This window comes from Homalodisca vitripennis, chromosome 3 (genome assembly GCF_021130785.1).
Source record: "Homalodisca vitripennis isolate AUS2020 chromosome 3, UT_GWSS_2.1, whole genome shotgun sequence".
NCBI lineage: Eukaryota > Metazoa > Arthropoda > Insecta > Hemiptera > Cicadellidae > Homalodisca > Homalodisca vitripennis.
Genome location: NC_060209.1, coordinates 45385246 through 45400871, shown reverse-complemented (window position 1 = coordinate 45400871; position 15626 = coordinate 45385246). Strand labels below are relative to the sequence as shown.

The 15626-nt window shown below is 31.0% G+C and overlaps 1 protein-coding gene across 1 annotated transcript in view; it reads right to left on the bottom strand.

Annotated features, from left to right (window-relative positions):
• LOC124356856 (multidrug resistance-associated protein 1-like) overlaps positions 1-15626 on the bottom strand; it is a 115948-nt gene that overhangs the window by 94058 nt on the left and 6264 nt on the right. The window contains 1 exon segment of the mRNA XM_046808118.1: positions 13718-13894. Within this exon segment, the coding sequence (XP_046664074.1) occupies positions 13718-13894 (177 nt within the window).

Below are 15626 nucleotides of genomic sequence, written 5' to 3'. Positions count from 1 at the left end.
ATTCAGACCTAATACTTCATAGAATTGGCAATTAACTAAAACCATGTAATACTTTCAACTCCACATATAAGAACATATTCGTTTTTTCAACTCTAGCCCAAAACTATCACATTTCTCTAACCTACGCTTAGATTATAATTTGTTAGTACTTATTAAAAAATGCTTTACTTTATGAACTTGCAGTCCAAAAATGCTAATAAGTTGTAAAATTCACCATTTGTACGGATTCCAATATGGATTTAAATGGACAAGGATCTGGACAGATTTTTATGGAGTTAGATTAAGGAATTAAATATTTTTGACCCCAAATATAGTGATTTTTGGAATGGCTTTGTTCTGTTTCGAAATTATGTAACTGGTTTTCTTTCTCGTATTATATTGGTGGGAAAACTGAGGTAAAAATATTATTGTTTTATTATTGGAAACATAGATTGAAATAGATTTAACAAATATAAATGTCAAAGTTAGGATTTAATCTCGTTCTCAATATATTGTATTCCTCAACTTTCTCTTTGTCTGAGGGCACATCCTACACACCATTTTCTGAAACAGAAAAATTCTTGCCAAAGATGATTCAGACACTAGTTCCCATAACATGACACAATAACTAAGAATAAGATAAATGTGACCAAAATATAACATTTTTAATGTTTCTTTATTTTTAAAAATTAGATTAATTCCAGATAATAGAGGGCCCTACAAAGCCCAAAGAAATACTATTCTTAATCTGACTTAAGAATACTAACTTAGGCCTGAATCAATATTGAAGAACGAAACATTATCTGAAAATACGAGAGATTTCCCATTGTAGTGAAATACCTCCATGAACTTTGTTCACCATGTTGAATTTGAGAATCCTAATTTTATCAATATTCAAATTGGAGATTATCGATTAAAAACCATAGATGAAATTAGTCCAAGGTACTTCGTACAACCACTGGAAGAGATTGCAGATAGTGTGAGTGAAATACGATACCAGTATCGTCAGCGGGTGACCTTCAATAATATGATTTTCCAGTTCATTGATATATATACAGTAAAAAGTTAAGATACCTAGTGAGACATCTGCTCTGACCTCAATATAATCTGAAACGGTTTTGCCAACATTATAGGTTGCATGCAATGTTTTCTTTTATTTAAATAAGACCTAAAGGGGCATACCTCTGACACAACAGGTCCCAAGTTTAGAAAGCAAAATATTAAGATTAACAGAGTCAACGGCTTTCTCAAGGTCTCAAAATATGCCAATGGTTTTCTTTCTGATCAAGAACAAAAATTTTACATGACACTGACAATTTTTTAAAATTGCGAGTCGATTAACCTGTTAAAAACCGTACTGAGTTTTAAAATGACTTATTTTGAAAGAAAATAATGTTTTTATATTAAAATTTTGTAGAAGTATAAAACAACATGTCTACAATTCTAAAACTCAATAAAATTATCCTTTTCATTTTTATGTTGCGAATGCACACATCAAATATCTATAGCCATCAGGGTACTTTTTGTTTGGATGATTTCAGTAGACATAGCACATCACATGCTAACAGCGGTCCTGGGTTAAGGTGGAAGTGGAGGATGGTATTGGAATCAATATTCTAAGATTCATTGTGTTTGGGACAAAATGTAGTTACAATTTCAATAAAGAATCAGATTGGTTAAACAAAGCTAATCAGAGCCGTAAAAATGATGTTGCACCTGTTGGATCAATTCTTCATATCAAGTGTCGGAAAATATTTACAGATAAAAATGGCAAAGTGAAAAAAGATGGATAGAGAAGATATACCAAGAATAAGTGTTGGCTTAAGTGAAGGTTCAGTTATTTGTTAAAACTCAATGCTACAAACTGTTTATTTTGCGATATATTTATGAACTGTTATTCTAAACATAAACCTAAAACAGAAAATGTGAGAGTGAACTACAGAGTTTGCTGAAATTATTTAAAATGTTCTAATGTAGTTATTAAGGGGCAATTACAATATTCCTCTAGCAATCTTGTTGCTCACTACAACATTTTGTTCGACAATTAGTTTGGATTTATCACAGGTGGGTCAACTGTGAGTGTTTACACTTTTGGATAAGGTGGTCAATGCTCTTTTTTTATCTACGGAATGCATTTAATATGATTTCCCTTGATCTTCTGATGAGAGCATTGGTATTAGAGAGAGATGAAGTGAAGAAGAAGGCGTCTTGCAACTATTGGCAGTATTGATTTTTTTAGTAAAAACCAAAATTCTCACTAATTCTTTGAGGTATTTTTTGACATTCTAATAAATATATGAATTTTTTCAAGGTTGTAAAAAACAACACTGACAAATAAAAAAGTAATCAAGAATGGTATGCTAGTGATTTGAATAAAATGAAAGAAAGGTTATTTATTGTTTTTACATAAATTAGTTAAGTGCACAGAAAAAAATAAAGTAAAAGTAAAGTAGTCTTATTTTACCAGGCGAAGTTAGGGCTAATAAGCCCTCTTTAACACTTAACTAGGGGACCAACGGCTTAAAGGTGACTTCCCAACCACCACTAATGGCCGGACAGGCGGGCTGCTTGCAAGGACAGGATCACCAATCCAAGCAGCAGCCACACTCGACGTTGCTTGATCCGGTTATCTTGCGATAACCGTTGTACCCGCTACACTACTTCATTAGTGACATAGATAAAAAGTTAAGTACAATGAACTTAAAAAGCCTGTATAAAATTTCAATTAAAGAAGCTACAGTCTTATATAACACTAACTACATAGAGAATAGTAAAAATAAACCTAAAGCAGCATGGAAAATAATTAAGAAAAATACAGAAACTAAAAACAAATTAAACCCAAAATTGATGTTAACACATAATCTCTATTTCATTGACTCAGTAGTATTTGGCGGCTAAACGCAAAATAATTATTCCTTATACAATTTCTGAAAAGAACCGTATATTTTAAATTGTAACACTTATAAGTATTTTAATTTCAATGTTCAAAATAACCATGCATCTGCGTTTTTTCCCCCATGATGAAGCAGGATGGGTTGAATAATTGAAGTTATTCCGACTCTTGAGCCACTTCACTTGGGATGATTATTATATTTGTCTTTTGTATACAATAATATAACACTAGAATGTGTGGACTAAGAAAATTAAAGCAAAAGTTGGGAAACAGTTCTGTTCTTACAGCATACTATAATAATAATAATATTTTATTGTTATATTAAGTTTTTGCACTCATCGACAAAGTCACTTTACAGCCAGTAGCCAAGTCAATAAATAAATACATGTTTAAATACTAAAATATAAGACATATGTAAACACATCCATGAAATATAAACAATGATCCTTAGTTAGCTTTAAATATAATTATACACTAATATGAGATATAGCAAAAAATTCATCTACAGAATAAAAAGATTGTTCAGAAGCCAATTATAAAATCTATTGCAAAACACTTTTTTAGGGTATATATTTATTAAATTACGTAATTTGTTGTTCATGTTGTTGTATGCTCTTATTTTCCCATACTTGACTTACGCTGTGGCAATCGGGGAATCGGATAGAACTAATTCTAAGTATATTTTTATCTGAAAAAGGAGGCAGTGCGGATTATTGCTGAAATTTGTCAGAGTCTTGCAAACCTATTTTTAAGAAGTTCAATCTTTCAAACCTATTTTTAAGAAGTTTAAAATCCTAACTCCCCCTTGCATTGATATATTTTACACCTTTTTTTAACAGAACCGTAGTATTTTTCAGTCTCTTATCCCACAATCTAAATACGGTCTTAGAAACAAAAATAAATTAAATATCCCTTTTCACACTAGATCTTTTATTAAATCACACTTATATTGCTATGGTATTATTTAAGGCCCTACCTGACTTTTATAGAAAAGAGTTAGATTTTAGATCTTTTAAAAGAAATCTTAAGATATGTTTAATAGAAAAATGTTTTTATTCTGTACAGGACTATGTCATGTACCATGTTAATTATTAATACATTAACCCTTTTACTGCCGGCCATTTTTTTATCGTACCAGTCAAAATTGCCAAGGGGGAAAATCGCTGTTGTGCATTCATTTACAAAAAATGCTGTATCTTTTTTATTTTTCATTAGATTTGCATGAATTTTTACTTTATTTACTCGTATTTAAATGCTGTTTTTTAAATAATAAAAAGAAATTTTAATTTGAAACAAACTCATTATTTAATTTTAAAAATTATGTAAATAAAAAATAAATAAAAAAATAAAAATTGTGTTTGGCATCTGATAATTTATTTTTAAAATTATACTAAAATTTTGAGCATGATATCATTATAAACTAGAGCAATTGCTTAGAACATATACCAAATTTGAAGGTGCTACCTTGAAACATAGCTGCACTATGAGGATTTTCCCAAAACTGGTAGGCCTCCTCTAGGCCTACCAGTGGAAGTTGAAGGTAAACTTATCTGTGCCACATCCCCCTCACTATCTAATAACTCCTCATTATCTGATGGTAAGATAGTCAGGATCGTCATCAGTGTCATCCACATCACTTTGATTGTCATCAATAGCCCTAACACTAATATCGGCATATGAATCTGACAAATTCTGAAGGAAATCGTCACTCAGTTCGTCTTGCTCTTGTACACCACCATCGATTAGACTGTTAATTATTGTTCCCTCACTCACAGGAGAGTTAGATGTAACTCTTTTACTCATTTTATCCTTGATCAACAAAAGTAACACTTCAAAAAACTTTCGATAACATTGTAAACAACAACAATGAACGAAGATTTCAGTAATCTAACCCGATCATCTGGTTTTGACAGCTGTCTAGGTAGTTCGTCAATTCTAGTCAAAGACGACGAAAATAGAAATCTAAAGTTCTTCAAATGGCTTCTTTCATTATCCTTTCCTCCTAAACAACCAAAATACCGAATATTTCGGCATTTGAACATAACAGTAGCCAGTAACAATAACAAAAAACAGACGTCCGACATATCGGACGTTGGCGTTTTCGGCAAAAATGCCGACGTCCGATATGTCGGACGTCGGCAGTAAAAGGGTTAACTTTTATGTTTGAATGGTTATTTTGACCCAAGCCAATGAATGTATTTATATTTCATGGCGATAAAGAATGTATGACTTTGAGGCTGGTAAGTTAGGATTACCCAATAATCAAAAGTATTCACAATACCGTCCTCTGACTGACAAAGTAGAGTCGTCCAGAACTCTCAACACCGCCAAGAGGCTTGTGAGATAGTGCATTCGGCAAAGTCAAAGTACTGTCAATGGCATCATGCAAATGAAGAGGTATGAATGATTACCTAAGATGATGAAGCTGGAATGATATGCTATACTTCAAATGCAACCAGACTAAGAGAGAAAATATAGTTCTTGGCTCAGCTAGTGTATTCCTAATAATGTTTTGAGGTTGGCTAGAACATGAATTATCTGGAGAAATTTGATTTAGTAAGTTGGTTGGAGTAAAACAGTACAAAACTGTCAAGGATTATAAGTTGAGCTATTTCATAAGGAATAGTTTTCATTAAAATCTGGTTACAATAAAATGTATGCTGGAACAACATTAAACTCTGTTGGCAAGAAGCAAAGCATCTCACTTTGAAACCTTGATCATAAAATCAATGGTGAAGTCACAGAATTGCTTATTAAATATTTATCAAATATTGATCCTTAGGCCTTGATAATATTTGAAGACTGTGAAGTGCTTCCTCTAGTAACTAAAATTGCTTAAATTGCATTCTATTTCAACCATTTAACTAGTTACTTAAAGGTGTTATAAACAAATTTATTGATTTCAAAAAAACAAATGTTTTAAATTAGCTTAACAGCTTCTTACAAAGAAGACCCTATATATACACAAGTAAAAAAAAACTACTCAGTTTTTGTCTAAAACTTCTTGTCATTTTCATTTCTGACCTTATCAACATACTTCTCGTTTAAAGTTTCCATTACCACTGTAGCATTTGCATTGTTCCCACAATAAAAAAAAAAACATAAATACATTGGTATGAAAAATGTACTTCGCTCAAAAAGTGTGAACTCCGAACAATGTCATTTGGAAGCGTGAATTGAATGTGCGAATGGACTTCAGGAACAGCTTCAAATCTGGATCCTTTTCGATGAACAAGCCGTTCAATGGTTCTTGTGGTGTTTCAATTTCTGGTATTTGCACTTTTCCTGATTTACATTACATGCTAGTGTTTGAACTTGAGCGCATGACAATGAGGACACATTCGTTAACAGGTGATCAAAGTATTCACTATCTGACTTGTACTCAAATGAGAGACTAAGGAATGAAACAAATGTAAAGTATATTTGTTGGTGTTGTAGGTCATTTGCTATATGTGTTATTTATGAATAGGTAGGTGCGCATGTCTCGTGATATGCTCACACATACATTTTTGTTATATTGTTGGATTTGTTCATCTGTTATTTCTGCTCTACTATTTCACATGTTTGTTTCTTTATTCAGTAGGCGTCCCAAATGGATAGCAGGATACAAATTTAGAGAAATACCTATAATTTTTTATGTTAAATAAAAAAAAAAAAAACATTTTTCTAGATGAGGACACCCTAATCACCTAGTAGTATGAAATAAACTTATGACATACTCTCGTACCTACCAATATACACATATAACAGTTGAGCCATTTCGAATGAATGCGACCGCAAACACCATGACAGGAGATTTTTATGTATTAGTTTTTAATAAAATGCTATTAATAATTGTTCCTATAGAACAATAAAAACAAGCTATGAAACATAAAAAGGGCCTAAATGTACCTAAACGCTATTAATAGTTGTTCCTATAGAACAATAAAAACAGCTATGAAACATAAAAAGGGCCTAAATGTACCTAAACGCTATAATTGTTCCTATAGAACAATAAAAACAGCTATGAAACATAAAAAGGGTCTAAATGTACCTAAACACAAATGTCACTATATTACTGGTACCATACAGCACAAGAAATTTTACATGACTATTCCAATAAAATATAACAGACTGAAAGAAATTTATATCTGATGAGAGCGTTTTTCACATTATCACAATCATTAATACCTAATTAATATTCATTATAGAATGTTGATATTGAATTTGGTTTAATAGTAACAGACAGAAAATATGTTATATAATTTTCATATAAAATCTTATCTGTATGTTTATTAAAGCAACACAGAGTTTTGACAGTTTGCAGTATAACAGCCAATACCGAGTTTTGGACATTCCAAGGCCTAGTGAGGTGCAGGTACAGACAAGAAAATGTGAAGATAATGAGATAGAAGAATCAAGGTTGTGGTAAAATAACAGCCAAAACTGGTTGTAATGGCTGTGATGTGACTCAGGAAATTGCTACAATTACATGCACTACTCTTTCTCTTCCTCCGTGACGGCAACAGCTGGCTGTTACATCAAGAGTGCCCCATTAATTGATCTTCCGTGTTTGTTAACATGTAAAATATATTAAGTAACAACTAATAGGCACAAGCAGTTCTGAGCTTATCTCATGGGGTTTTTTTACCCATAAATGTTTTATTTTTAAGTTAAAAACCTTTCTTATTGTTAATAATGATCTTAATAACACATCATTCATTGAGTTTGAAATGGCTTTGTAAGCAAAAAGTTTTTACACTCTGAGATAGTTAAAGTCAAATGTCTCTGAACAACAGATATTGGGGTAAAGTTAAAAAGTGGACTACTAATTTCCAAACGGATTCATACATAATGATAAAAATGTAATAATACAAAATTTGTAATAAAAATATTGAAACATATTTTTTCAAGCAATGATGCACTCAACTGCATATTTAAAATTTTGTTTTTAAAATGAAACTTTAGATTTTATAGCTTAGTATTAATATTTACATTGAATAAAGAATTTAAATGAAATAACCCTCCTTCCCAATTAATAATTATAAAATTATTATAAATGTTCAGGACGATACTTTACAGATTCAATCTCATATTTAAATTGCTATCCAAATAATGAACAAACTTTCATCAAAAGTTAGATTCATGGAGTCTCAGATGATTAAAAATGAATTTTATAAGTCTCTTATAAAAAATTAACTATAGGTGTTCATTTAAATGGCGGTTGTCTATGCCTGTACAAGAAATTATTTTTTAATGCAATATTTGAACTTTGATTTAAATGTTATAATTTAATTTTTCTGTGCCTAATTGTTCATTTTAGTTGTTATTTAACTATAATTATCTTATGTGTATATTGGTATTGGTAATTTTGTCAATTCTTGTCAAGGTTTTAAGATATGGAATTTCTAAATGTTTGAAAATGTTACAATTATACAAGGCCTCTGAAAAAGAATTACAGGATTTTGAACTGCCGATACTAATCAGGATTGATTGTTCTAAATAAATTTATTTTTTGTCGATTTATATTCGTATATGTTCATTAATTATAACAATAGTTACTAACCAGTCGCTATAACGTGTTAACGTATAAATTTTGGTTAAAAAGTGGAGAGTGTGTCTTATTTCTTAAGATATAGCCATTTTCCTGAGCCTTTGTTAATCTCATTAATACAGTGTAAATTTCTTGAAATTCTTTTGTGTTATTGGGCAGTCCCCAAAAGTATCTTCGCTTACCTTATAGCCATTTTTGTAGAGCATAAAATAAGAATAATAATAATGTTCTCTCAGATGGCTGTTAAACTTCCAAATTTTTAATATTATTAACATTTAACATATTCTGGTGGGGGGGCTCCCGTATCCCAGCTTGCCTGGGAGGTACGAAAAATTTCTAGTGATAACCCTCCCCTTTAGGTCATGCTAGATACGACTATGGTGTAATATGTGTATTTATATATATATATCTTATCAACAAGTGCTTCTTATACAACACATTTGATTGTTATATCATTGTTTATTATCAATAGGTATGTTATCTTGAAGCTCTGACCTAATTATAAAAATCTCTCATCACTTATCTTGCATACACTTTAAAATCTGTCAAATCATTATCAAGATGAAAATTTATATTTTTCTTTCATGTTTCACCACAAATGAATGTGGAAAGAACCACAAACATTCCTATCTTGATTGTACCGATAATGATGGAACTACTTTATCTTCACTCAGCTGTTTCATTTATGCACTTTTTCCATATTCTTTATATAAAGAATCTGTCTTGAGGTAAAAAAAAATAAAGCTATCACTTTACATAATTAAGACATCACTCAAGCTTATCATAACCATACAGATAACTATTTTGGCAATGGATTTGATTAGAGATACCTACTGGTAGCGCTATTTATAAGAAAATAATTCACACTATGAATATTTGTTAAAATATTTTAAATAAAGTCAGAGGACATTTTAATTTCTGTTAGGCAGGGCATTAAAAATGTATTAAATAAAATAATATAATATTTTAACTTCAGTTTTAGTGGGAAAAACTTAAACGACAATGTTATTGAATTGAGTATGAAGTGAGTCCATAATCGATCATTATTCACCACAGAATATTCAGGGATGGTTTTAATATTCATTAGACACAAATAGAATTATGAAAATATATTCTGGTTAAACAATAAATTTAAATAGATTAAAATATTAAATAACAACAAAAATTAAATTAAAGTATTCAAATCAGTGAAAATGATTATGTTTAAGTTTTTTTTTTTTTTTTTTTTTTTTTTTTTACAATAGGAAAATGCATTATGCACCGTCAGGGACAGGTGTTCGCCCTGGTGTGTGGGACTCTCACCAACTAAAAACCTACCGGTCCAGGCATTGGAAACCCTCTCGGGAACGCATCTCTGCAACTACTTCAAGAGGGTGCCATTGTTCGCCCAATGGGCATTACTTCATTCTAAAATCCACCAGCATGAGCTGGTGAATAATACATATATTTGCCTAATAAATAATTGCCTAATAAATACAATAAAATCGGTAATAGTACAGAAAACAAGGAAGGTTTTCAAAACCAGGAGAACAATTCAACCACTCTTGTATGTTTTATAGTAGTAACAGCCATGGTTAGTTCTAGCAAACAAAGGTGGACAGAAACAGACATAAAGTCATATACTAAAAAATATAATTTGTTGTGTTGCATGATAGTGGTAAATCATTTACATCAATTTTAAGAGGAAAGTGATTGTGGACCATTAATTTGTCAGTTGAGTTTACAGTCCAGTGCAAGTCTAATACCATTGCTGTTGAAGTCTCGCAAATGATTTCATTAAAAGTCCAGCAATAGTTAAAGTACGAGTCCAGATTCTATTGCACTTGTATTCGCAGTCTAGTTTACGGTTAAAAACTAATTAAAGTGTCAGGGTTAAGCAAGAGTTCAATTCGAAATTTTAGTTCAATTCCAGTATGTGAGTCAAGTTCAGGCCCAAGTCCAACATCAATTTAGTTTGACTATAACGATTGCAAACATCAATGTGAATAGTCAAAATTGTACACACTTCCATTGTTCTCCATGCTGAGACCCTGTCCCTTTCTCATTGGTCAATCATTTTCCTCAACAGGAAACAATTATCACTTTCACTGCTGGTCTATCCTGAGTGGGACTAACTACTAACAGTGTGTTTCTGTACAATAAGACATCTGCCAGAGTCAATATGTTAAACTAATCAAAATTCTTCATGATTTTTTTTATTCTTTCTATGATTTTTTAATTAAATAGTTCTGTTTCAAATAAGTAGTACTCTTAAATTTAATCATTTCTATGCTTAAAAGCAAAGACTACATTTTTATTTGTAGGTGATATTATGTACAAATAATTTTGTATATATGTTATTAAGTTACTCTTGTGTTATTGTGTGTTTAAATTGTGTAGTATTGTTCCACGTTTTACATGTAAGAAGACCCTAAGATATAGTCAGTTAAAAAAATTTAGGCCTGATTTTACATTAAATTAAGGTACAAATTTAAATAATTAGAAAAAAATAAAATTATAAATTGAACAGAGATAAAAAAGAGACTGACTACAAGTTTTATCAAACTGCACTCGAACTATTATCTCAACAGTTCACCCATTTAAAATAATAAGTCAAGTCAATAAATTCATTTCGTAAATACAGCAAGTAATGATGATAGTCACTCTCTCTTGTCACTCTTATTAATTTTTTACCATACTGATTACTTTGCATCTCATTATTTAATTGGCAATGCACACAAGCACATAATTATATGTCTACTACTACAATAACCTTTAAACACCAAAGAACTAAATAATATCTTATCTTAAGTAAATTTGTTAATTGTTTTATAATGTCTTACAGCACAAAATTATTATGAAATTATGCTTTGACATTGTTTAGTAGGATTAGAAAAGACCTCTGTGCCTATTAATATAAGACATATTTATATTGTTGTATTATTTTCTAAATGCGTTCAAAAGCTAAATGTAACTGCATAATATAAATATAAAATTTAAAAAAATAATAAAATAAAATAACAAAAGTTTACCAAGACACATTTTCCATGGTTCAATTTTTCAAGAAACAATATGTTATTAACAGGACATCAGCATGAGCTAGCTTTAGTCAAAATGTTGGTGACTTTAAAGCTGCCTTACAGCAATCATGCTTTGTTGTAATCACTTAGTAATATTGTAGACTCTTGGAGCAATTGGAAAATTCTTTAAATATTACTAAATGTTAATAAAAACAATACTTTTTACCAAATTGTTTATTTTTTGGACGAGGCCTTTCGAAACCAAAGGTTTCATCTTCAGGCAACTCCACACAGAGATAAACTTAGTAATAGTTTATCTCAGTGATAAAAAGTTTAAAAAAATAAAATTTTGTCTTCTTAGAGATTATCTTTCAAATTATAAATTTTTAAAATCTAATATCTGCAGACATTAAATTAATTCTGCACAGCACGCGACCTCATTATAAATAAAGAAATGTCTTATTGCTGTTATCTACTATAAAATTTTTCGAATGTCCACTTATGAGACTCAGCATCCTGAAGAGACTTTCCATTTCATGACAGTGGTCACTTCTACAATAAAAATTGAACATATCCCGAAACACTAATCAATAATCAATCACTTCACACTGAAGCACAGTTGACAATACAATCTTTGCTCATACTAGTTTTCATTGTGCCTATGGTAAAAACTTAGTAAAGCAAATATAATTCTTAACAGAAGTTTTGTTTTTTGGATGCTTCCTGTAGTGCATACAATCATGGCATTATGCAGTTGCACCAAGTACAAGTACAAGTACATGTGCACGCAGTATTGACCACATGAGCAGACAAATCAAGAAATCAATACAGCCATTATATTTCTGTTGCATTCCCTAGATAACAGTCACTTTTTCACGCAGCATGCAATGTAGCTTTGTATATCTTCAATCTTTGAGAACAGGCCAGCCTGATTAAGGACATGAACCAAATCATCTTTGACCTTCAGATGACATCTTATTCTACCTTATATTACACTACATGTACATGTACAGTTTGAGGACTTTAGCTGCACGTGTGACCTTGAGTGTGTGGTGATAGGCGGGAGGGGAGGGGTGGCGGGGTAGCATTATGCGCTGCATCCTGGAATCTTATTGGCCATAAATAACTCATCACACTCCCTAAAATCAGTCTGTTGTGTGACAGTGCTGATTGTAGTGGAATTAAATAATAAGAGAATACCAAATATAGCAATAATAGGACTTATCCTTGTTTTTCAGTTGTTACAGTGTTGTTTAACGTGTTTTTGAAATTAACGTATTTGTCAATACTAATCTGTAAATCGAAATCGTGAGTTTAAAGTCGTTAAAGACATTGTTGCGCCTTCATCTCAGCGGCTAGCAAGTAAACGCAACCCACCACACACGTAGCGTTTATTTTTTGAAAGGGTAGTATTTGGGCCCTAAGAGCACAGCTAAATTCCTCCAACTGTAAATAGGGAAGAACATTTCATGTTGAATATAAAACCGTGAATACAACTCAAATAAGAGACAAATTGTAGTCTTTGAATATCACCTACAGAAATACAGGCATTTATTTGTGTTTTAATAAGGAAAACTAATTTTATTACAAGTTGTAACACACTTGCCCCAAGCTACTGACTGGGAAGTGTGACAACAGCTGTTCTACAATTTTGATGCTTGTTAAATATTGTTGTTTGAACTTACCGAGTCTTTGAAAAATTTTCAAACATAAAGGTAGGTTGAGCCGTACCTATTTTTAAGGTTTCACTGAGCATTTAGAAAAAAAGTTTAATTTCGCTCCTTGTTTATTAGGTAGTCTAAAATGTACAAATTTTACGGATTTACATATTTTTTTACTGTTACCCCGTTAAAAATTTTAGCAAACCCAAACTTTTATCTAAGGTTACAAGAGAAGTGGGCTACACTTTCTGAACATGTTACAATTGTCACTTTTCAGCACATTTCCAATTTTTTGTTTTAATTGTTGAAATTTAGGATATTTGAAACTCATAAAACCTAAAAATATTAAAATAGGAAGGTGTAACTTTCTTTACACCCATCACTATCTCTCTGAAAAACTAAAATTTTTTTGTACGTCAAGTTTGGGTTAGTCTTGGATGAGTGAGAAATGGTGCCAAAACATTAATTTTTACGACTTTTCTTCAAGTTTAATTTAGGTTTTGTTCTCCACTAGTAGAAATAAGGCAAATATTAAAACCACAAAATAAATTATTACAAATATTGACAATAAATAAAATAATTATTTAAGATCCAAATAAATTCTGATAAAATAATTAAATAAAAGACTAAGTCGAGCACTTGCAATACTTACAAATTTAGAAATGTTCAGCCAATTCCAGGGGACATCTTTGTATTTGCTGTTGAGTAGATAGAAAACTTCCAGAGACGAAAAGATCCAAAGAAACAGGCAAGGGATCCATGCAAAAACAGTTTTTTCGAAGCAAGGAGTGAAATCCGGATTATCCGTATACCAAGTGATGTTTTCATCCTGTAACAAATACTCTTTGCTAAAAACTTAATATACTATAATATATCAAACTGAAACAATGATTTTATTGGCTATTTTTGACACCAAATAAAAGAATGTATTTTAAGGAAAAATTGCTCATCTATTGTAATTGCTTAACATTTTTACATTATAAATTAAAAAATTACTATTCATAATATGTACAACACATACATTAAAAGAATTATGCCTGAAACATAATCATGTTGTACCGATATAATATGAATTTATATACATTTTAATACAATTTAAACAAAAAAAAAAGCCAATCAGAAGCTGCGTACGCTCTAAGATGTCTATTGCTATAAATATTTTGTAAGTCTCCAATAGCAAAATGTAATTCATAGTTGTTATTTTTTCCGTAATAATTGGCAAACACAGCAGTAGCTGATCCTTGAATTTTATACAAAAAATTTTATTTAATGGTGCCAACAGCTACCTTTACATGGATTTCAAGATGTTGGTAACAATAAGGTCCAGTGGTAGTAGTTATGAGAATTGTCAATCTCTGTACTCCATTGTGTCATGCTACACCATCAAACCCGACATATGGTCACTAGTGATATTTACTAGTAGAAACCTATCTCAATTAACAACCTATACCACCTTGTTGAACTAGGCCCAGAATATCTCACCCTCAGAAGATCATCCGACATTCTCTCTTACATGGCAAGAGGAAAGTACAGATATAGACATTGAAAAGAATCTCCCACTTTCATAATCAATTCTATCTTGCTGTATCAGTCATGGAAGCTTTGACTCAACAATGTCACTGGACATTTCCAAGTACAATAATGGTTATGTATTAGTGTTTGTGTGTGTTGATGCGTGAGGAAACACTCGGCAACGTGTATAGCCTTAGCCTGGATTTCACATACAAAAACAAAGAGCGTAACATACTCACTTTGTGCAGGACTCAAGTCAGTGACTTAAACAGCTTTACTTATGCATTAAATCAATACTACTCAAGTACAGATAAAAGCAAAACTTACATTCTTATCGTTGACATTAATGCAAGCCTAATTAAAACCAATAACAAAACTAAATGTTACTTCCAGGACATAATACTTGTATAGATCACATATTCGTGAAGGACAATAAATATTAACTTATCAGATTAAAACTGCTGTTATAATGAATAATATTATAGACCATTATACGAGGATCTTTCAAGTAATTCTTAGAAAAACCATTTTATGGGCAATTTTTTTATATTTTTTAACGTAATTTCCTTTTAACTCTATACATCTGTCTAAGAGTTTTTCCAATTACACTTGATTATTGATTGCAAAACCATTTGCAAACCAATGCAATTATTGCATATTCTAAGATTATATTACAAAAATACATAGAAAAATTGTAGAATAAGTGCAATGAAATTAAAGAATGTCTCCTTTCAAAGCAGTTAAAATTGTAATTAAATATTGTGTGTGCTATGAAAGCTAGTACATGTAAAATAGCAATGTATAGAACAGCCAACATGCTCCTTAGCCTAGATGTAATTGAGCAGTAGGTCTGACTTTCATTGACTTGTGTGACTCTCAATTATAACCAATTGAGACAAGTGTTTCACTTGGCCACATTTAAATTTCAGTAGCATATGGCTTGGTTTGTCCAGTGATTTATTTACATTTTGATTCATTTACTAACATTAAGTGAATTTTTAAAATTGAATCTAATAAAAAGTGTCATTCTTTTGAATATTATTGGCCAG